The sequence below is a fragment of the Eublepharis macularius genome, chromosome 10 (assembly GCF_028583425.1).
Source record: "Eublepharis macularius isolate TG4126 chromosome 10, MPM_Emac_v1.0, whole genome shotgun sequence".
Lineage (NCBI taxonomy): Eukaryota > Metazoa > Chordata > Lepidosauria > Squamata > Eublepharidae > Eublepharis > Eublepharis macularius.
The window spans coordinates 590,534-614,211 of NC_072799.1; the positions used below are offsets into that span (position 1 = coordinate 590,534).

At 55.2% G+C, this 23,678-nt stretch overlaps 1 protein-coding gene across 9 annotated transcripts in view; it reads left to right on the forward strand.

The window, feature by feature from the left end:
* The window catches only part of RTKN (rhotekin), a 35,605-nt gene that overhangs the window by 3,809 nt on the left and 8,118 nt on the right, over positions 1–23,678 (forward strand). For 4 of the 9 annotated variants that reach the window (XM_054989805.1, XM_054989806.1, XM_054989798.1 and 1 more), the window contains exons 2-9: positions 8,121–8,320; positions 13,651–13,712; positions 15,074–15,127; positions 15,763–15,880; positions 17,567–17,794; positions 17,889–17,983; positions 20,348–20,454; positions 23,252–23,377. In XM_054989805.1, the coding sequence (XP_054845780.1) occupies positions 8,121–8,320; positions 13,651–13,712; positions 15,074–15,127; positions 15,763–15,880; positions 17,567–17,794; positions 17,889–17,983; positions 20,348–20,454; positions 23,252–23,377 (990 nt within the window). Of the gene's footprint in view, positions 1–2,810; positions 2,827–3,019; positions 3,499–6,138; positions 6,413–8,120; positions 8,321–13,650; positions 13,713–15,073; positions 15,128–15,762; positions 15,881–17,566; positions 17,795–17,888; positions 17,984–20,347; positions 20,455–23,251; positions 23,378–23,678 lie in introns of those variants that run through there. The other 5 variants (XM_054989801.1, XM_054989802.1, XM_054989800.1 and 2 more) reach the window with 5 other exon arrangements.

Here is a 23,678-nt window from a genome sequence, read left to right on the forward strand (position 1 = left end):
ATATTGTAATATTTGTGAATCAGCTTACATTAACACTAGTATAGTATACCAGTATAGTCTACAGGGTAAGAGATGGTGTAACGAGACGATAATATCTAACAGCAGATGAAACATCAGTGATTCCAGTGCAACAGATTCTTTTAGTTTAAAGGTACAAAGGAAAGGTGCCTGGGAGGATGAGTATCATTGCATGTTAAGTAATCAAAAGAAGGGAACCATTCAGAGAAGAAAACAGTTTCTTTTGGGTAGTGTTGTGATTGATAGCTGTCACAGATTTTCTCTTGAATACAGTGATCCCATACTTCCAGCATCCAGATTTCCACTTCCAGAGCCTTGGAAAAGGCCCTTCGCTTTGTGAGACCCTGGCAAGCCGCCACCCGGGTGGCCTAGATGGCTGCTGAGCCCCGTGTGCCGAGGGGGCTGAGTTGGGGCAAGGCAGCGTTGGGTGTTTGCCCTGCAAATGCCCAGAGGCTCTTCCTGGTGTCTGAGGAAAGACACAAGGACTGAGGTCGGCGGGGCCTGATCCTGCTCTGGCAGGTCTCTGTCTGTTTCTCCAGCCCTCGTGGAGTGGGGCGGGGCGGGGCGGGGGGGGCCTGTTCTGCGCTCTTGGGCAGGCGCCATAGAAGCCATTGAGGAGACCCTCGAATACAGTGTCCCGGCTGGACGTGGTCTCTCATGCTGGCTGTCGCTTGAGCTGGTCCCTCTGGACGGCCAGGTGTGCCCCGGAGGAGCAGCGGCAAGGGAAGCCAGGAGGTGCTTCATAGCACATGAACAAGGGCACCAAGGCAGCCCCCCCCCCGGCCACAATAAAGAACTGCACCTGCTGCCGTCTTTGAAGCGCTGGGGGGGGGGGGTTGTGCAGAGGAGCAGCAGCACTGGGCAGGACGGGCTCGGCCTTCGCCAGGGAGTTGCGCAGAGGGTTCTCGGCTGCCCTTCCACCTGGCCCAACTTCTTGGAATGCCAGGGACAAGAGCAGGCCCCAGTGCTCGTTTTCTGTCTGCCGAGAATGATATTGGCCCGCCCTGAAGGGGTGTTGAAGGAACTATCCATTTGGACACTTGGAAATATTCTGTGAAGGCAAGCTATGCTCAGCTTAAGCCCCCACCAGTCTCTGTGAGGGTGGGACCGGGGTGGGCCCCTCACATCAGAGCTGCGTTCTGCTCTTTCCTCTGCTTGCTTCTGCCTGGGTAGTGTGCAGTGTGCGGGGAACAGTGTGCCTCTCTAGTCTCTGTGACTCCCTCCCAGTTCTGCCAGAGCACCGTTTGAGGCAGCCTTTGGTGCTCCAGAGACAGAAGAGCAGCCCTGCCGGCCCAGGCGGAGGTGGGCCCCTCTTGTTCAGCCTCTGCTCCCAGGCAGGCGCCTTGGGGAAGCTGCCAGGCCCGCCGGCCCGCCAACCCAAGCCCTCCCCTGCAGCCACCTTCTCACCAAGGCATCTACCTCTGGGCCGAGAGGCACCATTCGGCTGCCATAGCTAATAACCACCCATGGACCTATCTACCCCCCCCCGATGCTTTTGTCCAACCCCCTTGCATTTAAATAATAATTAAAATGGTAGTGCACTTATATACTGCTCTTTTAAGTAGATTAGTGCCCCACTCAGAGCAGAGAATAAAGTCAGCATTATCATTATTCCTACAATACAGCTAGGCTGAGAGGAAGGGCTCACCCAAGGCCTCTTGCTGAGCTCAGAGCAGGAGCGGGAGTGGAACCAGCAGAGTGCTTATTGGCAGCCTGACCACTTAACCACTATGCTACAGCACAGCAAAGTGCCTCTAAGCGTGTGCAGAGGGGCAGGTGGGGCACAGGAGAAGCGTGGGGTGCTTGTGCTGGCAGAGTTGCGGGTGGCAGCAAGCAACCATATCTGCAGCTGGCAGTGGAGAGAGTCTTTGCACCCTCAGCCTGGGTTTGGGCCGGAGAGTGCAGCAGACGGGCGTGTGCTGGTGGGCGCCCTTGTCTGGGACCACAGTGGCCCTGCGTATGGGACTAGTTGGCCTAGCGCCATGCTGATGGTTTGGCTACCCTGTCGTTGTGGGTTGTGGGTAGGCAGTTCAGGATCTCTGTTAGCCAGTTGGCATGGGGAACTGAGGGGGCCTGTGGTCCGCTGCTGCGTGGCCTTGTACGTGTTCTTGGCTTTGTTGTGTGGGGCATGATTCAGCCCAGGGAGTGGCTGGCAGTCACCACGGCCAGAGACCGGCTGGTTGCTCCCTCGGGGGTTGGAAGCCAGTTTGTGGCCAGATGCCGTTGGCGGAAGGCAGGGTGGGGTTGTCTAGTGGTTAGCGCCTCAGCTTCACATTTGGTTCGGGTCCCCGCTCAGCCCTGAAACACACGGGTGGCCTGAGCCTGGTCACGCTCTCCATGCTCCACCTCCCTTGCAGGATTGTCGTGAGGCTAATACGGAGGCATGAAGAGCCACGTATGTTGTCCTGCGGGGCTCCGCAGAGGAAGAGCTGGAGAGCGATGAGCTGGAAGGCGCAGAAGGCGCAGGCTGGGGCGGCGCATCTGGTGTTCAGCTGCATGGAGATGCGTCAGTTGCAGGCGCAGTTCCTTACTGCATGTGCTTGTGAGAGAGACCCCCCCTCCCCGCCCCTTGAGGCCTGAGTCCCGGCCGAGGGGCGGGCAGCGGTGCTGCTTCCTCCCCATCCCGGCAAGTGGGAGGGGTCTGGAGCAGAGGCCTTGGCCAGCCTGGAGGGGGGCGGCCCTTGTAAGAGGAGCTGGGCCCGGAATGTGCGTGTGCGTGGGGGGGGGGTGGATTTCCTGTCTATAGGGGAAGGGGAGAAGTGCGTGGCGGCGGCCAAGCCAGCCACCAGAGCGAGGTGCAGAGCGAGGGTAAGGCCCAGACGGGCGGGGAGGGGGTCAGCCCTTGCTCTCGACAGGCAGCCGTGAGGCAGCGTCCAGCAGGGGGCGGCATTTACCTGCCCATAGCCCAGTGCCGGTGGGGGCTAGCAGAGCTGTGGTGCTTGTGCCCACATACTGTCTTGTGCCCACTGCCCTGCCAAGCAAGCCGTGAGTGGGAGCCTGGCCTGGCCTGGCCTGCTGGGAGGGTGGGATGCAGTCTCTCTGGGCTGTTCCCTCCCCAGCGGGCCGAGCCCTTTGCTGCACAGTGGCTGCTTGTTCACTGGGTGGGCGGGCGAGGAGCTGGCCTGGCAGGAAAGAAAGGTCCTTTTCTCTCCGCAGCTGGGCTGGGGGTGCGGAATCTGCTGACGGAGGGAACCGGCCAGCCAGAGGCAGGGCAGGAGGCAGCCAAGCTGGACTTGCCCGCTGTGCTGTCAGGCTGAAGCACCGCTGGCTTCCCAGCTCCAGGTGCAGCTAGAAGAGCCCCTGGAGAGGGGGCCCGGCCGGGGGGCTGGCATGGGGCTCCGGGGGTGCTAACCACAGCACAGAGAGAGCCCCTTCCCCACAGAGGCGTTGAGGGAGCGATCCGGCAATATGGAGGACAAGCTGCACATCCTGGAAGACCTGAACATGCTGTACATCCGCCAGATCGCCCTCAGCCTGGAGGTAATGTAGCCACAGGTGCCCTGGGCATGTGCCCCGCTGGGGTGAGGTGGGCACCAGGCAAGAGGGAGAGGGATGAAGGCCCACGGAAGAGCTCTGGGGGTCTTGCTTCAGGCCCCAAAGCCCCAAGCAAGTGGAGGGGAGAGAGAGTCGTATCACTTGGATCTGGTGGCCTTGGTGGGAAGAGTGTGTGCGCGCACGCGCACGTGCAAAGGCCCAGCAGCAGCCCGTCCTGTGCCAAGGGGTCTGCGAAGCCCCTCTGTGTGCCCTGCCCCCTCAGCAGCGTCACTTGTCCTCTCTGCTAAATATCGGCGGCGTGGTGCTGTGTAGGCCGTGCCCGTCCTGCAGTGCCCCCTGCCTCCTCCTTGGCTCTCTTTCTGTTTCGTTGGTGCTCCTGGGAATGTTGCGGGGGGAGGGGGGCTGGCGGAGTGTGGCCCTGGGCCTGTCTGTCATGCAGCCTCCCGCTGCAGGGTCTTGGGTGCAGCGCACGGAGTACCTTTTGATTGAGGCATCTGATGAAGAGAGCTGTGGCTCTCGAAAGCTTATGCTGCAGTAAAGTTGGTTAGTCTTAAAGGTGCTACTGGACTCTTTACTATTTTGCTGCTACAGACTAACACTGCTAACTCCTCTGGATCTTCTGATTCCTGCCTCGCATCTTTATCTTGCCCGTCCCCCAAAGAGCTCAGGGCAGCAGGGCAGTTTCCCTGTTCCTTATTGCATGCGCACAACAACCCTGTGAGGGAGGTTAGGCTGAGAGTGGCCCAAGGGCAGCCCGCATCTTAGCCCGGGCGCTTGCCGCCGCCTCTCTCGCGGTGCTCTGTTTGGAGTGCTTGAGGGGCTTCAGCGTTCTGTGCTTGGAGCCCGCTGGGTGCAGGCACCGTGGCTCTGCCCCTGCGTTTTGGCACATCTCTGTGAACTGGGTTTGTGGCTTTGAGGCCTGTTACCAAATCCGCAGGATGAGTCCCCGGTTTGGTGCACAGAAGGGGGTTCTTGGCACAACTTCCTTGCCTGTTCTGATGGGCAGCTGCTGCCTGAGACGCGTGTCGGTGCCTGGGATTTGCGGACGTGCTGGTACTGGGGCTCCTCTCGCCACTCCCTGCAGTGGAATAATGCTGCCTGGAGGCCGCAGCCACTCCTTGCGCTGTCATTCCCAGGGCTTCCCTCTCCCAGCACACTTTTCACGGCGTGGGTGCCGATCCAGCAGGCTGCTCAGCATGGGGAGGCTGGTGCTGGCTGAGGGTTTCCTACCCCTGACCCCTGCTGGCCGGCACGTCTGCTGAGGAATCCCTTTGGGAGGGGCCCTGGATTGGGCCACTGGAGGGGGATAGCTGGCAGCACAGCTCTGGGGGCCCTAACTCCAGCCTGCTGGGCCAGAGGAACTGGGGGGGGGGCTGAAAGTCCACCCAGATGGCCTGGTGGCCGGACTGACTGGGGCTTCCTTGTAGGCCAGCGGGCTAGGATGTGCCCCAGCCCTTGTCTTGCCCAGCCACCGTCCAGCAGGAGGTTTTGCCCTTAGCAGCGCCTTGGGCTGGATGAGGCCCAAGCAGGACTGGAGGCGCAGGTAGTTCTGGTTCGAGAGAGGGGGTGCCCTAGTGGGCCCAACCAGCCTCAGTTCCAGGCGCCTATTTGGATCTCCAGGCAGCGGCACTGGCTGGGTCTCGAGGGGGTCCGTGGCTGTGAGAGGACGGGGCAAAGGAGGCCGGGGGTAGTGGCCGCCTGGCCCATTTTCAGGGAGCGGGAGGGGTGCTTGTTTCCCTAGATGACTTGCGCCCTGGCAGCCTTCCCAGTGGAATTTGGCTGATTAGGGTAACTTGGCAGTGAGGGACCAGCACTTCACACATGCTCAGAGGTACTCTAAGATTTTGTTCCATTGAAGGGTATTGAAAGGAGGCTTGAACACTGGGATCAGACTTCGGGGGGGGGGCAGGCCCATGGCTCGGCAGCAGAGTGCTGGTGGAGCATCTGTGTGGTAATGGCGTGGAGAGGGGGGCCCAGGTTCCGGATCAGGTAGCCAGGAGTACGCAAGACCCTCCCCTCCCCTGAGACCCTCGGAGGGGACAAGGCTGACCTTGAGAGACCGGCGGCTGCTCTGGCTCCTCACCTGTGCCCAAGCGAAAACCTTGCTGAGCCCCCCCGCCGCCCCCCCCCCCCGCGCCGCTCTTTCCAGCCAACCCGATTAAGGCAGCTGCACCTCCCCTGTAATCTCCTGGCAACGGTAAATGCTACAAGCCACAAGCTGATTAGTGTGCGGGGGGGGGGCGCAATGCCTTCTCCGCCTCCCCCCCCAGCCCTCAAAGCTGAGCGGCACTGAGCATCCTCTGCATGGAGCCCGAGGGAGGGAAGAGGAGAGAGCTGCCCCCTCCCTTGAGCAGCCACAGCCACGGGGGGGGGCCTCCTCAGCTTCACCCTGCAGCACCGGCAGGGACACGGAGGAGGAGGGTGGGGGAGCCACGGTGTAGTTGCCGCCCCCTCCCCACCCCCCTGGAGCAGGACGGGGGGTCCTCTTGTAGGAAGGAAAAGCTCAAGAATGCAGTGGGGGGGCGGGCGGGCGGGGAGGAAGTGCACCAGTTGGCTGGGAAGTCTCCTGCACTGCAGCCCCCCAGCAGGCTAGGGGCCACCTGGTGCCCCCCTCCAGGGAGAAGCAGCAGTTGCTGGCCAGCTGTCCCCCCCCACTCTATTTATAGCCAGCTGGTGATGTCAGTGTTTCCTCAGCTGTTGTGCGGCCCCAGGCAGGCCCTGCTCCGCCAGCTCCTCTTCTTCGCCCCCTCCCCCTTTCTGCTTGGCTGTCGCCACCTCTTCACCGGCTGCCAGCACTGCCGTGTCGCAGCATAGCAGCGCCCAAGCGGGGGCATGGACGGTCAGGCCAGGACCTAGCGGGGGCAGTGCCAGCAACATGGAGAATGGAAGGGTTGTCAAGGTGAGTGCTGGAGGGGGGGGTATGGGGCAGTGGGGAGGGCAACAGAGCTGGCAATGGGACCGAAGGCCGTGGGGCCTCAGAGCAGAGCAGACTGGCACCCCAAGAGGACCCTGCCTCGAAATGTGTGGCTGGCACAGTGCAGGGCATACATCCTCACCCCCTGCCCAGAGATGGGCATCTCCCCCCCCCCCCGCCACCCCGGTGCTTTTTCTGCTGTCTCACTGCTCTTTGATGCCGGGCAGTGAGGAAATCCCGCCCGCAGCATTGTTGATGCCAAAGACGACGTCTTTGGGGGCCCCTCTTACACCTCCGCTGCAGGGCTCTTCACCTCCCCAAGTGTAAGGGGCAAATAATGGGCAGGAGCAGCCTGGCCCGGGCAAAGCTTTATGGGCCATTAAGAACTGGAGACCCAGATCGCCAGAGAGGGGACTGTGGCCTCCTGCCACCTCCCTCGGCACGTGAACGTAGCTGTGACGGCGGAGGGTGCTGGCTTGGCCTCTGCCTCCCAGGTTGCCCGTGGCCAGTGACGGAAAGGCACTCTGTACATGTTTATTTGTCTTACAATGCCACATATTTTGAGGGTGGCCCTGGTGTGAAGAATTGCCTGTCTCCCCTGCCCAGCAATGGCCTCCGTGGGTGGCATCTGTGAGACCAGACTATGGGCTCTTTGTCGTGGCCCTCCTGAGGTCACTGGACCCCTTTGCCTGCCAGAGCTGACTCTAGCCCACGGTGCCCCTCCCCGCCTACGGTCTGCCCTGTTGCATTTGCAGTTTAAATGCCGGATTACCCGCCCCCCCCCAACACACGCACACACAAACACACACAGGCCTGTGCTGCATCTTGATGAATGAAGCTGAGATTCCGGCTCCGTTGGCAGCTGTGGGTAAAAAAGGGCGCCCCCAAAGACTTGATTCCTGCGTCCGGTGTTTGGTAAATAAGAGCGTGGGGATTGCCCCCCTTTTCATTCTTGTTAATATTTGCTGCCGCCTTGCATCTTCTCTTGGTCCCTGATCAATTGTTCTAAAATGAGGGTGGGGTGGGGGGCAGGAATGGGAGGTGGATGGAAGAGCGAGAAGGAGCTCTGGCCCCCGCCCAAGTATCTGAGCAATTCAGCTGTGGTTATTCCAAGGGGCGGGGAATATGCTCTGTACCTGCTCAGAGACAGAGTGGTTTCTTGATTTCAGTGGCTGCTTCGCAGCAGGGCCCTGGCCCAGAAAGCGCCGTGGCGTGTAAGCCTTGTCGGCTGGGGGGGGGGGGGCTGCTGCTCTCACCACACACAGGAGCTTCTTTTGTCCTGACAAGCAAATTCAGGGTAGGGGGCGTGGGGGTTGGTTCTCCTTTATGCCAGTGAAGCCCTGTGCCGTCCCCCCCATTCTCTTTCCTTGCCCCCCCCCCCCATGATATCTCGTGTCGTCTTGATCCGCCTTCCCTGTGGCATCCAGTCCTGCGCCTGCCTTGGTACTTGTGAACACATCCGAAACGGGGGAGCGCTGGAAAAAGGCTTTTCTGATTGCTCTTACGTTCCTTGGGTTGGGGAGTTAGAATTTGCGAGCGAGGCGTTGTCTTCTGTTTGTTAATACTGCCCGAGGGGGCCTGTGGCGCTGGAGCCCCCGTCTCAGTGGCATTCTCCCTCCCCCCCCTCATTTATTTCCTTCCTTGCTCGTCCTCTCTTCTGGAGACTCAGGGTGTGACTTCTGCTCCCCCACAGGGCACAGACATCCAGAAGAAGATCGACCACGAGATCCGCATGCGCGAGGGAGCCTGCAAGCTCCTGGCCGCCTGCACCCAGCGCGAGCAGGCCCTGGAGGCCACCAAGAGCCTGCTGGTCTGCAACAGCCGCATTCTGGCCTACATGGCTGAACTGCAGCGCATGAAAGAGGCCCAAGTCATGCAGCACATGGCCCGGCGGTAAGCAAGTGTGAGACGGTGCAGAGAGACAGCGGGCAAAGGGGACATAATAAAGCGGGACATTGGAAGAGCCTTTCTGGGGCCAGCCAGAGACCCACCCAGGCCAGTTCACCCGGTGCCCAGCCAGGGCCACGGCCTTCCCCTGAACTCACCCCCAGCCCTGGGGTTCTGAGGTTGACTGCCTCGGGATGTGGAAGTTCCCCTACGTCTCCAGGGCAAGTAGCCATTGATGGGCCTCTCCTCCAGGAGTCTCTCGAATCCCCTTTCGAAGCTGGGAATGTTCACGACTGTCGCGGCACCCCCTGGAAGTGAATTCCACAATTCTTTTTTTTATTTAGAAATGCATGCACTGCTTCTCTGGAGCTCTGCTGAGACGGGTGGACAGAGTAAAAACAGTACCAAAAATCATACAAAGAATAGCATAGATCTGTATGAACCCATCTATAAAACGGCATAAAAACAATCAGAAGCCTAAAATGACATTCGTGAAACGTTCCTGTCCAGTCCTCTGGAATGAAGGACGGTTTTAGCAAGAAGTCTCGTATATCAACCGTTTCACATTTGAGTCCCTTAAGAACCCTGGGGGTGCCCCTCTTGGGCACGGGGACGTGCCCGTTTTCAGTTTGCCCTGGAGTCCTAGAATTCCATCTTCGATCATATTTTATCCAGTTGATTTTGTGGCTGGGGCCTCCTTGGCCAGAAGCCACACGCAGAGACCACCTCTGTTTCTAGTGAATGGATAATCTACCGTGGCGAGGGTAACGGTTAGAGTCAGGGCGAGTGTGTCTCCGTTCCTGGGTGTCACCGGCCCAGCCGGCCGTGGGGTGCTCAGCCATCCTCCTGCTCCTGCCAGAGTCAGGCGCCGTGGCCCAAGCTGGAGCGCTCTGTGGTTGGGGCTGGGTCCTGCCCTGTGGCCCCCTCCTTCCTGCCAGCTCTGGGTTTGCAGTGGGGCTCAACACAGAGGCAGAATGCAGTCCCGCTGAATGAAATATTGGGCTGCAATGTTGAGTGGAGGCCATTTTTCTACAGTTTGTTTGGCTTCTTTTTTTTGCAATCCACTCTTCAAATTTTCTTTTTGCTTGCCTAATTGTATCATTTCTTTTGCCAGACCTTGTGCCCAATTCTGTTGGCCTTTTTTAATTTTTTGAGCTACCCACTATGACCCCCAGGCCTTTCCCTCTCAATCTCAGTAAGTTCAGATGTCATGAGCATATTCTTTTTTATATATATAAAAAAAATTATTTCAGTTTATAAACTCAAAAATACAATCATATAATCACTATACCAAACGTCTACTATCATCTACTTCTACATTTATCTGCATAAAACATAAACTAGACATACATTTTAATATAAACCTAAGCTAACATCATTCAAATCATACAGATCATTCAATTCATACAATTCAGATATTTGTATAGACTTGCCTTATATATTCCTGATTTTCCACTTCTATGTCAATATTTCTATTCTATTTTTACCGTCTATTCTTCTTCCACAATAATGATGTTATTATAAACATATATTAAGAGCCCATGGCGCAGAGGGGTAAGTGGCAGTACTGCAGCCCAAGCTCTGCTCACGACCTGAGTTCGATCCTGGCGGAAGGCAGGTCCAGGTAGCCGGCTCAAGGTTGACTCAGCCTTCCATCCTCCCGAGGTTGGTAAAATGAGTACCCAGTTTCCTGGGGGTAAAGTGTAGATGACTGGGGAAGGCAATGGCAAACCACCCCGTAACAAAAAGTCTGCTGAGAAAATGTCGTGATGCAACATCCCCCCATGGGTCAGTAATGACTCGGTGCTTACACAGTGCAACCCTAACCTTTACCTTTATAAACATATATTAGAAACATATTGCCGATCTCTTAACCTATTCTAATTTAAAACTTAAAATTCTTACTTATTCTTGATTTTTAACGAAGTATTCAAAAATACTTTCCATTAGCATATTTATGCCATTAGCAGATTCTTGAAGTTGAGGTTTTTTGTTCTAGAGTTGCACTGCCATTCCCTTGGCCCCATTGAGCTTCGTTTACCGCTTCGTTGCCCCCGCACCCTTTTGTGGAGATCCTCCTGGAGCTCTTCCGAGTCAGCTTTGGTTTCCACCATCTTGAGTAGTTTCGTGATAGCTGCACGGGTGGCCTCTACCCTGCTCAGCCCCACGTCCACATTTTCCGCATCATTTACGAACAAATGAAAGAGCACCAGCCCCGGTACTGATCCTTGTGGGATCCTGCTGCTTACTTCCCTTCCTGTGTTTTACTTCCTGTCATTTAACCAATGTTTAACCCATAAGAAGACCTGCCTGCTTACCCCAGGGCTGCGAATTTTACCCAATATCTGATGAAGGGAGCTTGGCTGTTGAACGCTTGTATGCTGGAAATCATCCTGGTCTTTAAGGTGCTCCTTGACTCGAATCTTACCCTTCCACTCCAACACGCATACCCACCTGAGACCAGCTTACTCAGGAGTCTTTGGCGAGGTATCTTGTCAGAAGTCTTTTGGAAGTCCAAGTATATAATATCTTCTGGATCACCATTATCTTTGTCAAAGAACTTCAAAAGGTCGGTGAGGCTGGATTTCCCTTTGCAGAAGCCAGGCTGAATTTCCCTCAAGCAGGCTTGGTTCCACTATGTGCCTAATACTTGTTTTATTTTTTAACTTTTTAATATTTTTAATTTTTATTTTATTTGAAAGTAATAAAAAATAAAAACAAGCCTCATACATAATAGAAATAAACTTATGACAACAGTCGTGAGAAGTTTACACATAAGCATCAATAAAAAGTTTCCAAATATCTAAAAAGAAGTCCACCTGTAGTTGTCATCTATATGCCATATGTTCAAATATAAGTTGTAAGGTTTTCATCCCTTGAAATATGGGCGGTGGGCATTTGTCTCTCCAATGTTGTAATAGAAGTCTTTTAGCTACAGTAAGGGCACAGAGGGTCCATGTTCATTGACCATCAGTTAAAGAGATTCCAGAATACAAGTAGGTAATTTAAAAGTACATGTCCTCAAAGATCAACAGGTATTCTGCTACAAAATTAATATGAGTAATAACTTCCTCCCAAAAGTCGAATAACTGGACGTAGCCAGAGCATATGCTTAAGAGATGCACCCTGTAAACGGCAGCACCAGCAGTGAGACACTGGACGTAGTTCTTTACTATAAAGGCTCTGTGGTGTCCAATATATTTAAATATAATTTTTTACTGAATAAGTCTCAGCTTAAGATCCATAGAAGTAGCTGGTATAGCATTAAAGGCTTTATTCTATTGCTTTGGCAAAATTGGCCAATCTAACTCCTTATTCCATTCATGCCTAAGATGCTGCATATCATATTTATTAACCAGCATCAAATATTTATAATAAAATATTGTAGGTATTGTGCCTAATAATTGTACCTTTGATTACAGTTTCTATTAATTTGCCTGGGGCAGCCCTTAGGCTGTGCTTCTCTGGTTTGCATCTGGATCCCGTTTGAAAAATCAACACAACGTTTGCTATCTGGCCTTCCATCTGGCCCTCTGGTAGTGTGGTTTTAAATAGCTGCCGAGCATCCTGGAGAGATTTGACTCCCTTAGTTCTCCCTTTGGTTTCCTACTGGTCACTTTTCCCATTGTTGTAAATTCCCTCTTTGAAGTCGAATGTGATTGTTTTGGACTTTGAAGGAACTTTCCGTTGACAAGAATGTTGAAGTTAATAGCATTGTAATCGCTGTTCCCATTTGGGACAGCAACAGATACATCTCACGTCAGGCCTCGAGCCCTGCTCAGGACAAGTCGAAGCTCGCTGTGATTTTCTTTGGCTCTGTGCCTAACTGTTCCCGTGCACCCTTTTATGATGTGGAGGGACCTCATTTCTGCAGCATGGCTGAAGCTCAGATTTGCCCATTCAATGTGCATGTAGTTGACATCACCCAATATTACAACATTTTCTGCATTAGTCACCTTCCTCACTTCCCTCTCCATCGTCAGGGTTTTAGTCACATGGGCGTACTTGGCAAGGGTGCCAAGCAGAAACCCCGATTCGGGCAATAAACCCAGAGGGCCCTGAGAGCAGTGAGTCGGGGCGGAGGGGAGCCTAGCAGGCGTGGGCAGTGCACCCAGACCGCGTCTGAAGGGAGCGCAACTTGGAAGGCTGAGGGGCAGCTCTCTTTATAGAGGCCGGGAAGAACAGAGGCCAAAATCTGGCTTTGGTGCCCTTTGAGAGAGGCAGCGGCTCTGCATTCAGCCTTTGGGTTAGCTTGGAGGGGATGGAGGAGGCAGGCTGGAGGCAGGCAGGAGGTGTGCGGGGCTTTCGGAGCAGAAGGCTCTCGAAATAGGGCTGGAAGAGGAAGGGAACAGCCTCCTTCAGGTACAGGTTGAGATCACTAGAGGGCCTTTCTGTTAGGCTGGAGTTTGTTCTGGATTGAAGAGTCGTAGAGTAACAGTCCATGTTACTCTGTGATGTTCCATGCATGTGATGTTCCATGCATACAGTGTTCCGTCACACAAAAGTGGTCCATTCCTGCGTATTTTCCTAGCCAACGTCACCTCTTTGTCTTGCACTTGCACCCTCCAGCCAAGGCGAGAGCCAGTTTGGTGTCGTGGTTAAGAGCGGCAGGACTCTAATCTTGAGAGCCGAGTTTGATCCTCCACTCCTCCGCCTGAAGCCAGCGGGGTGGCCTTGGGTCACTCTCAGCTCTCTCAGCCCCACCCGCTCTGAGTGTGGTATTCAGTCGCCCAGCAGAGCAGCATATACATTGAATGTTGTTGTTATTAAGGCTCCCTCGATTCTCCTGGCAAACAGCTCTTTAGAGAAGGGCGGGGAAGCGGCCTCATCCCTTGCTGATTTCAGTCTTAGATTCTTCCAGTTGTTAATTTTTTTTGTTTTAATTTGTGAAAGCTACCTTGGAGGGAAAAGACTGGTAGAAATTTTTTCAGATAGGAGAACAATACATAACCTGCATTAGCATCAAAAGCTAACGTGACCATATGAGTCATCTGTAAAAATCAAACAGTTTTGACAAGTGTATTTGAAAGGCAGATGCTGACATGATATTATTTAACACCTGAATCCAAAATGTGCGGAAGCAGCCCTGTGGCTTTGAGCCAACTTCGCCCTGATTTTACTGGCCAAACGCTGCAGACGGTGCCGTTCTGTCGCCCCCCCCCCCCGCCCAACCCCTTCCCTGTTTGCGGCCAGAGTTTGCCACCAAGAGATTGTTTTGACCTCTAAACCCCATCCAGTGAGCAGAGCAGCCAGTTGTGTGTTGTGAGGAGGGCGGGGCCTCCAGGAGGGGGCGTGTCCTCCCAGCATGCCTGACCGGGTCTCTCTCTGTCTCCCAGCCCTTCCGATGCAGGTCCCACAGACGACCGCTTGCCATGTCGGGGCAGAGTCTGCATCTCAGGTGAGGAGTGGTGACCCCACACACTGTGTGTGACATGCAGGCCCAGCTGTTCAAGCCTGGACAGGGAGGCTTGTGCCGAACCGACAGCAGACCCACCCTGGCTCCAGGCGCGTGAACCCCCGTGCTATGAGCACTGCTTTTTCCTTCCCAGTCAGACTGTATTGTGTGTACAGTATCCTGGGGAGCTTGGCTGAGCAATTTGCCCACAGTTGTTCGTTGAACTCGGTGGCTGGCCCTGGCCTGTACAGAGGGGGTCTTGTAAATAAACACAGAAATGAGCCTGCAGGGGCCCCCTCAGTCCAGCCAGTTTATCCATGGAATAATTTACCCCCCCCCCCCCGTTTATCCCCCCCCCCCCGTCCCTCACTATATGCACGACTGCAGTGTGACATTGTTCCCACAACCCTGAACTCGGAGTGCAACCCCCCCCCCCCCCAACCCATCCCATTGCAAAATCGGAATAGATCTGCCTGCTGCAGCAACGATGTTTGCTTTTGGATGTACAGGTGTAGAATTGCTTGTTGGCTTGCTACTTTGAGGTGAAAGCAGAACTTGCCCCAAGGAACTGGGGATGACTCAGCAGGCCCCCCCCTTACAGGGTCGGCTTGATGTGTTGCAGAAATTGCTGCCCTGGCAGCCTTCGTGTGCTCACAGCCAGGTTGCTGCAGGCGCTTCTGGGGAGGGTGTCTGCAGACACCCAAGGACGCAATCTCAGGTTGTAGCTCCGCAAGGGATTTTTGTTGGCAGCTCAGGCACCCTACCCTGCCAGGCGGTCAGATGCAGCTTTGCGTCCGGTTCTGCTCTCCCGACGCAAAGCCAAGGGGTCTGCTCCCAACCTGACCAGCACCCAGAGCTTGTTACAACAGAGTAAATTAGGATTTTCTAACAGGAATTCTGAGCCATGTCATCATCTGAAGAATGGCAGGGAGACCAGCATGCCAGAGGACGAGCCCCAGGAAAAGATCCTGGCTGCTAACTGGAGAGAGTGCCACTGGCTGCTTAATAATCTTGGCATATTACTTTGTTGAAGTTAACAACAACTGACTCTGTGGAAAGTTGCTGGAGAGACCCTTTCTCTAGTGAACTGCTTTAAGTATATTTAAAATACATATAGTGGATCAAGCTTCTCTCAAAGTGTCAGAAATAAATTAGAGGTCCTACTCAAGGTACTGCTTGCAGCTAGAGCTGAACTAGTTCAGAAATCTGAACGCGCCCCATCTGTTTGCGTGCGCTCCAGATGAGTTTGCAATGTGATGGGAGAGGATAGATAGATGTGCTTGAGACCGAAAGCAATGGCCCTTTGTTGCGCATCGTTGGCCATGGCTGGGGACGGCAGTTTCTCACTTGTGCCCTCATTTCAGATATCCGTATCCCCCTGATGTGGAAGGACACAGAATATTTCAAAAACAAGGGTGGTGAGTTCTTCTCAGTTGCTCTTCACGATGTGGTATCTTTTACTGCAAGTGTCTTCCATTACGCCGCTGGTTTTTCGGGGAATATTTGGAGTGTGTATTGGTGTAAGGCTATTGAGCAGGGGGGCTGTTTGGGAGGGACATTGACAAGAGCTGGGTTCAAATGCAGCATTTTCTTTTAAAGTCAAACTCGGGGAGGGGAGAGAAGATGGAACAGGGGGCAGGAAGAGACATCTCATCCATCCATGGAATAGTTTTGCACTCTCAGTAAAAAAAAAAAATGGGAAATGTACCTAAAAATACTTAGCGTGTAGGTAGTAATTACATTGTTCAAAGTGCTTAATGTAAATTATCACAACATTAACAGTTAAATGTATAGAAATCCAAGTAGTTTTTAAAAAAAATAAAATATTGAAATCCACCTGAAATCTTGGAGGAAAAGGAAGGCTGATGTGTTGGCTGCTGTTCATCTCTTGCTGATGTAGCAAAGCTGGGAGACAGGTGTGCCCCTCTTGCAGGAGGAATATACAGGCTGACTCCTGTTTTCAAGTGTCTGTGCCCCTTGCCCTCTCCCCCGCCCGCCCCACCTGATCCAACCTCTTCTTCTGACCAGTAAACTTTCTCTCTTTCCTTGGCAGATCTACACCGCTGTGCCGTGTTTTGCTTGCTACAGATTGGCACGGAAATTTACGACACTGAGATGGTTCTGGTCGACCGGACACTAACAGATATCTGCTTTGAGAACACAATCCTCTTGTGAGTCCCTGTCGCCCAGCCGTTCTTTGCTGAGCCTGGGGCAAGTGGGGAGTGGGCAATCTGGGAACCAAGAGAGAGGAATGGGAGAGGAGTTTGCATAGACGTTTCTTCCCTCCCCCACAAATTTAAGTCACGCTGGGGGGGGGTCGGGTTTCAAATTCAGTTTGGCAGTTCTTTTGGGTAAAGGGACTTTGGGAGGGGTGGAGAAGGGGCACCCTCTAGTGCTGGGGAGAAAGGGAAGGGACCCACTGGCACTGGATGCCCTGAACCAGAGCTGGCGTGGGGGCTGTGCTTCTCCCCTCGGGCTCCTCGAAAGCAAGCCCTTCTGCCCTGTGCAGTGATTTGGCTGCTAGCAACGCTGCAGGGCCTTCCTCAGCCTGCCTCTCCCACTGAACATTCAGCCGGGGGGCTTGGATGCCTGCGGTCCCATCTGTCATTCCACCCAAAGAGCCTCATTGGAGAGCAGCATGGCCCACGTCCTGCGTTTCCATATTCCCGCCTGTTTCCTTCCCCAGGGAAGAAAAGCCCTCCTGGGCATTAACACCTAAAACTTTTCTTCGAAAGAGAGTTAGTTGTGCAGCTGAGCCGGAGAAGCTGAATCTGCCCCCGCCCCCCCGCCCCCCACGACTGCAGCACGACTTACCCCTTGCCCTTGTGCTTCAGGCTGGGTCTGGCCTGGCCATGTAGGAGAGAGCCCAGCTTATCTAAAGGGGCTTCTCTTCCGCTGATCTTTGCTCTCACAAGTGACGCTGGAGTCCCTCAGCAGAGCGGAGGCCAGATCTCCTGACACGCTGTTGAGGATCGTGTCGTGCCAGCACTCCCGTAACCTGAGTGCGTTCCTTGGTGTGAGCTGAACCCACACTTTGGTGCCGTCTCTTGGCACCCCTCCCAGCAATCCTGTTAGACTGGACAGCTCCCACTCCTGTCGGAGGGGCTGAGCGAGAACAGAGGCCTTTGAGCCCCAGGAGCTCAGGGCTGAGCTGAGAGCAGGGAAGGCAGCAGACCTCCGGCCCGGAGCTGAAGGTCCGGATCACCACTTGGGGCCAGTTCTGGCGATGACGGGCAGTCACAGCCAAATGTTCCAGGAGAAAAACACACCCTTTGGATCAGCCAGACGCGCAAAACGGAGCTGAGCGTCTCCCACGCTGGCGAGAGCCTGGCCCAGTCTCTGGATAGCCTCAGCCAGCAGCTTCACAGGGGGCCCCGCAGGACTCCTTAGGCCAGAGCAGCACTCGCTCAGTACCACCCCCTCAGATCTCCTCTCTAGGCAGGACCGGAACCACCACAACACGATGCCTCCCAGCCCCAGCCCTGACAGGTGGCCCCAAAGAATGCCACGGCCGACGGGGTCAAACGCTGCCGAGAGGGCCAGGAGAATCCACGGGCACCTGATCGATCCCTCATCACTCTCCTTGGCGATGGTCGTGGGTCAGGGTGGCCACAGCTGTTTCGCTCCCCTCCCGAGGCCTGAAGTCAGACTGGAAAGGACCCAAGTGGTTCACTTCTCCCAGGAAACCTTCATGCTTGCAGGGGGGGGGGCTCTTCTCCCTGGGGCTTGTTTGCCCCCCTCGCTCCCTCTGCCAGCACGGAGACAGCTTCTTTCTGTCATGTTACGATCAAGGCAAGTTTTTGTGCGGCCGGCTGACATTTCCTCCGTCTCTTTGCTCTCCCATCCCACCCTGCCAGCACGGAGTCAGGCCCGGACTTCGAGCTGAAAGTGGAACTGTACTGTGCGGGCCTGGAGGAGGACGCGGCACTTGGCAACACCCCGAAGAAGCTGGCCAGCCGTTTGAGCAGCTCTTTGGGGCGCTCGTCTGGGAAACGGGTTCGAGCGTCTCTGGATGGGGGGGTGCCTGGCAGCCCCGTGAGCAATGGAGGCAGCAGCCCCCTCTTGCTGCCAGCTCCCAGCGTGGCGTGAGTACCCGGCCTGCTGTTTGTCTGTTTCCGTGGCACGAGTGATCCTTCCTGCCCAGCGGCTCACCTGGCTCTGCTTCTCTTCTGTTTCCAGGGGCCCCAAGTACCAGCTGTTGGCAGGCACCACCCTCCGCCTGGCTGACGTGCAGGACGCCTTCCGCACCCACGATCTCGTCATCACTGGCCACGGTATTCATGGCAGGCTGGTTTGGGCGTGGGGTGGGAATGGAGGGGGGTCTTGAACAGGCCAATGGGCCCTTTCCCCTCTGCAGGGGAGGCTAAACAGTTGCTGTAGCCCCAAGCTGGAGGTGGGGATTTTTCTGAAAGCCAGAGAGCCGAGAGTGGCTGCCTCTTGTGGTGGGAAGGGTCCATCAAAGGCTGCTAGTTGCGGTGGCTGAGGGGAGCCTCCACATCCGGAGGCAGTCAACCTCTGAATGCCTGTGCTGGGTGGCAGCATCAGCGGAACGCTTTGGCCTCTGGGCCCTGTTTGTTTGGCCCTCTGGGGCCACCGCTGTGTGAACCAGGGTGCTGGACAAGTCGAGAGCCAGTCTGGAGGAGTGGTTGCAAAGCGCGATGTGGCCTGGTGAGACTCGCATCCTGATCAGAGATGCAGACCACTGAACGCCAAGGGGCAGCTTAGACTGCTTGAGAAGGGTGTTGTGCGTATTATACGGTGGAGGAGGGGAGAAGAGCCGTCTGCTCTGCCCAGGGGGCGGGCTAAGCGTTTACTCCGTCTGGTCCCAGAGTCCCCTGATGCTGCCGTGGGCTCAGAGGGTCCCCTGAACCGAATGGCAGAGCGGGGGCACTGGGAGCCCTTTGCCTCCTCCCAAGTAACTGTTGGAATTCAGTTATCAGTGTGAGAATGTTCCCCCTGCAAGCGCTCAGCTCAAGACTTCCCAGGCCACTTTTATAACAATTACTAAAATAATGAATTGTAAAGACGATAACAATAGTCAATAACAGCATCAGAGATACTAGGCCAAAGCCGCTGAAAACTTGGTTTTCGTGTAGAGTCCACCTTTTCCCCTGGGACTCAGGGTGGATTGCAAGGGAGGGTGAAACAGCCTTGAACACACGAGGCTGTCTGGTTTGGTGAGAAGGTCGGTCTAGCAAGCTCAGTCTCATAAGAACACCAGAGGAGCCCTGCTGGATCAGCCCAGCCGTGCCTCTAGCCCAGCATCCTGCTTCACACAGCGGTCAGGCGACTGCCTTGGAGGGCCAAACAGACGGGGCACAAAGGGTGAGGCCCTGCCCTGCTGCGGCTCCCAGTGCTGGCGTTCAGACTCCGCTGTCTCTCTAGGCAGAGGTTCCCCTGGAGTCATCACGGCTCGCAGCCACTGGGAGCCCCGCCCTCCGTGGATCGGCCCAAGCCCCTTTCAGAGCCAAGCCATCCTGTGATTTCCACAATTTAGTTACTCGTATGTCTTTCGATGCCCCACCCTCGAGTTCTAGTATTTTGGGAGAGGGTGGATGGTTCATGTAAATTTCTATCATGTCCCCCCCATAGTCATTTTTCTTCCTGAACTGAAATGTTCAACCAGGATGTTCGGCCCTTCCTCATAGGAGAGATGCTCCAGTACCCCCCAGTCATTTTGGATGCCTTCTTCTGCACCTTTCCCAGCTCCGCAATACTCTTTTTGAGTTGCAGCAGCCAGGAGTGTACACGGCATCCCAAGTATAGGCGCTCCGTAGATCTGTATGGCGGCACGGCACGGCAGTCTTGGGTGTTCTGCCTTCACCTCCCTTTGTGATAATCCCCAGTGTGGGGTTTGCCTTTTCGGGGCCGTCATGTGCTGAGCTGCCACTTTCATTTTTCAAATCACGACGACTTCAAGGTCCCTTTCCATCTCAGTCTCAGCAAGTTCACATCCCGTTTATATACACATAAAGTTGAGGATTTCCCCCCAGCATTGAATTTCATTTGCCACATTGTTGTCCACTCACCTTCATTTTTTACCAATCTGAATAATTCGGCATCATCTGCCAACTGCTGTACCCCAATTCCAAACCACCTGGGACCAAATGAAATCGCTCTGGTCCCAACACTAATCCTCTGGGGCTCTGCCGCTCATTTCTCCCCGTTTCAAGAAGAGTCACTTTGTCCCCTCTGCTTCCTGTTGTTTAACCAGTTGTGATCCATAAAAGGACCCGTCCTCTTACCCCATGACTGCTCAGCTTGCTCAGGAGTACCTCGCCCAAACTTTTCCTCTACTGGCAACAGCTCTCCAGGGTCTCTGGCAGAGGTCTCTCACATCTCCTACTCTTCAGTTCTTTTAACTGGAGGGGCCGGGGACCGAACCGGGGCTCTCCTGCTTCAAAGCTGCCTCCAGGCTCTGCCGCTGAGCCGCGGCTCCTCTCTTTAGTGAGCAGTCATTGGAATGCAGGAACGCTGGGGCGGGTGGCTGCTCCCGGAGGACTCTCTGTGGCCCCTGAAGGCCTGCCTGCTTCCCCGTCCCCACGGCTCAGTCCGGGGTCTAACCTACAGATTCCCTGCCTGAGGTCACCCCCTCCCTCCCTGCCTGCCTGCCTGCCTCCCTCCCTCCTGTCTTCCAGAGGAGAGCTCCTTTTGGCTGCCCCTGTACGGCAGTGTCTGCTGTCGGCTAGCTGCCCAGCCCAACTGCATGGTCCACCAGGTGATGTGTGGGTTCCTCAGGGTGCAGGTAAGTGCCTTGCGGGGGGCGGGGTGAGGGCTCAGGGATGCCAGGTACCTTCCGTCCTCGCACCCCCTGCTCCATCCTCATTTGCCGTCTGTATTTTAGAACCTATTTATCATTATCATTATTATTCATTCATTTATAGGCCACACTTCTCACTGAGATCCAAGGTGGATTACATAGTGCGAGTATAATCAATAGCTGGGACATTCCCCGAGCAAGTACCATAATGAACAAGTTAGGATAGTCAGTGAACAAATACAATAGGGTATGGTAGCAGGATATTTGAAAACAAGCATAAAGTTGAGCATAGAGATGAAAACTTCTGAAATGATGCATAATTAATTTAGATGACATGTTAAGCAACGTGGAAACTCCCTAGTGGTGTTTTTCTGGATCAGCAGACAGTACCCAGCAGCGTAGCATATAGTCGCTGTCCCTACCAAAGTATCCCTCTGAGCTATTTCTTATGACATAGTCCTGTAATCTGGGTAGAAAGCCCTCTTGAATAATTCAGTTTTGCATAGTTTACAGAAAGCCAAGAGAGTGGGAGCTTTCCTGACCTCCTCAGGCAGGCTAATATGTCCCCTCTTATCCAGTTGTTTGCCTGGATTTGCTTCTCGTTTGTGATGGTAGAAAACTGCTCTCCACCCTGTAATTCACCCACATAATTGGACTGTTGGGCTACGCTATATCCATGTCTCAGAAGCCCCTGCACGCACCTGGAGATGGCAGAGAGGGCAAGTGATACCGTGCTTGTGAGATGGTATCTCCCTCCCCCAGCACAGATTGCTCAAGCTCTTAGTTATACAAACAACAGACTGGGGGAAACAAAGGGTTTGCCATCTTGCACCTTGCTTGGATGTCACACCTCAAGGGATAGAGTTGGAGAAAGTGAAATGGCTGGACACCTTTTCTCCTTCTTGAGCAAGGGGATCAGGATGACCCCAAGGGGTGAGAGAGAGGACTATAAATCCCCACAATTTGGGAAAGAGCCTCCTCCGTCCTGCTCTTCTCTTTGGATGGGCCCAGGCCATGAAGCACTAAACCTGGGAATTCCGTCTCGCCCACGCTGCAAGAGAGAATGGGGAGAAGTCCCAACTCTGAGAACGAGGGCGAGGATGGACTTTTAAATGCTGCACCTTCAAGTTTTACTAGTGTGTTAAACATCATTTAGGATAAGTACCAAGTGCAGGGTGAGAGGCCTGAAGCGGGATCTGTTTGGCCTGGCAGCCCGAAGTGTGGTAAAGGGGAGGGGCAGCAGCAGAGCCCACCCTCCCGTGAAGTTGTGAAGGTCCAAGAGACTGTTGCCTCCTAGCTAGTGATCCTTTCTAAACGGCAACACAGCTCCTGAGTGCTAGAAGTGCAGAGCCCTCTGGCAGGAACCAGACTTACTACTCAGTTTGATTTTGATACCTGCTGGGAGTAAGCGAAAGGCGCGGCGGTGCCCAGCAGACACTTGGCAAGGCCGCGGGAGTTTTCTGACCTCCCAGAGCCCAAAGGAACAGGGCTTGTGAGTCCGTCACCTCACAAATGGCGACGGAGGCCGCGTAGAACACACAGCGATCAGTGAAGAAATGGGCAGGTTTCGTGCAAAGGCGCAGGGGGAGCAACGGGCAGGGGAGGGGAGGAGGGGTGCTTTGCACTGTTCGGAGCAGGGCGAGTGTCGGACGGGCAGCGCAGACTCAGCGGGGCACGTGAGGGTCACAGGTGGAGCAGCTGGAGCTTAGGAAGGAAAGGTGGAGAGGAAGTGGCATCTGTGGCGGGTGTGCTGAAGTGCCCCTTGGTCAGTTCCTGCCACCGAGGCTGCGGGGGGGGGGGCGGGGCGGCCGAGCTCACTCTCTCAGCTGTTCATGCTGGATCGGCTTTACTCCTGTTGGCCCAGTTTCTTTACTTTTGGTTAGAAACGGGAAACAGAAGGATCCTATGAAAGCCGCTGAGATGACTGACCAGCCAACGCTGACCAGGCAAGAGGCTGTGATGGAAGGTCTGGTTGAGGAGGAGAGGGACGCCGGAGGAACGGGAGGGTGGGCTCTCCCTAGCCCAGCAGAGTGCTGGAAGGCCCCTCATTCCGCAGACTGGACCCGTTCCCAAAGAAGAGGCGTGCCCCCACTGCAGACAGCAGGAAGGGCCCCACGATGCCACCCTGTCCTCAGTCGCAAACATCCTCTTCCAAGCTTGCGGGGTATTCCTTCACAGCTGCGAAAGGCTTGTTTTTGCTGCTAGCAAATCAGCTTCGAGGTCTCAGAACTGGGGAGAAGATCCCTGTGAATGCCCAGTGCCCTCACCCCTTCCCTCCTTGGAACTAAGAGGCTCTGGTTACGGCAACGGGCAGGGCGCTGGACCGTCTTTGGCCAGCTGCAGCCTCAGATCAGTCAGTTGCCGAAGCTGCTGGCCCTAGGTGCAAAGCTGGCTGAGCAGGGGCAGGCAGCTGTCCTGTGGGGCGGGCCCTGCAGATTCACCCTCCAGCAGGCCGTTGCACTTCAGCAACCTCGAGTGGGTTTTCCTGGGGAGGACAAGGCAGCCTGGTGGCTAGTGATTGCTATAGCACAGCGATCACGCAATATCCAGCCACGTGTGGATGCAGCTGGTGGGGGCAGTGGGGCAGGCTGAGCTGAGCATCTCCAGCACGCCTCCCCTTTTGGGCGGGGTGGGTGGGTGGGCGGCTGTCCCTTGGTGGCTTCCGATACTTTCTGAAAGGAAAGAGAAAGCATTTGCTCAGAGGGGGGAGGGGGCTCTGGTGGCTCTGGCAGTCACGGAGGGAGCCATTCGCGAGCAGCCTCTCCCCCACCCATCTTTGCAGCAGGGTGAACAGCTAGGCTGGCTCCGGCTCTTTTGTGTTCTGCGTGGTGCCACCCTCCTCTGCTACCACCACCCCCAAGACGTCGAGGCCCAGGTGGAGCCCTCTTTCACCATCACCGTCAGCAAGGTACGTGAAGGAGCACTGGACACAGGCAGCGGCCTTTGGCTGAGTCACTCCCTTGGTCCGGCCAGGGCAGCGCTGCCTCCTCCGACTGGCAGCGGCCCTCTAAGGGCTCAGGCCGAGGTCTTTCCCACCGCCTGCCGCCTGGTCGGTATGTAACTGAGGAGGCTGCCCAGGATTGAGCCGGCAACCTTCTGCCTGCCCTGCTGAGCTGTGGCCCCTCCCAAATGAGGCGGCGGGCCTGGAGTCTGGTAGGGCCGGGAGGAGTGGGTGGGAGGCAACGAATTGCTCCCCTCCCTGAGGGTTC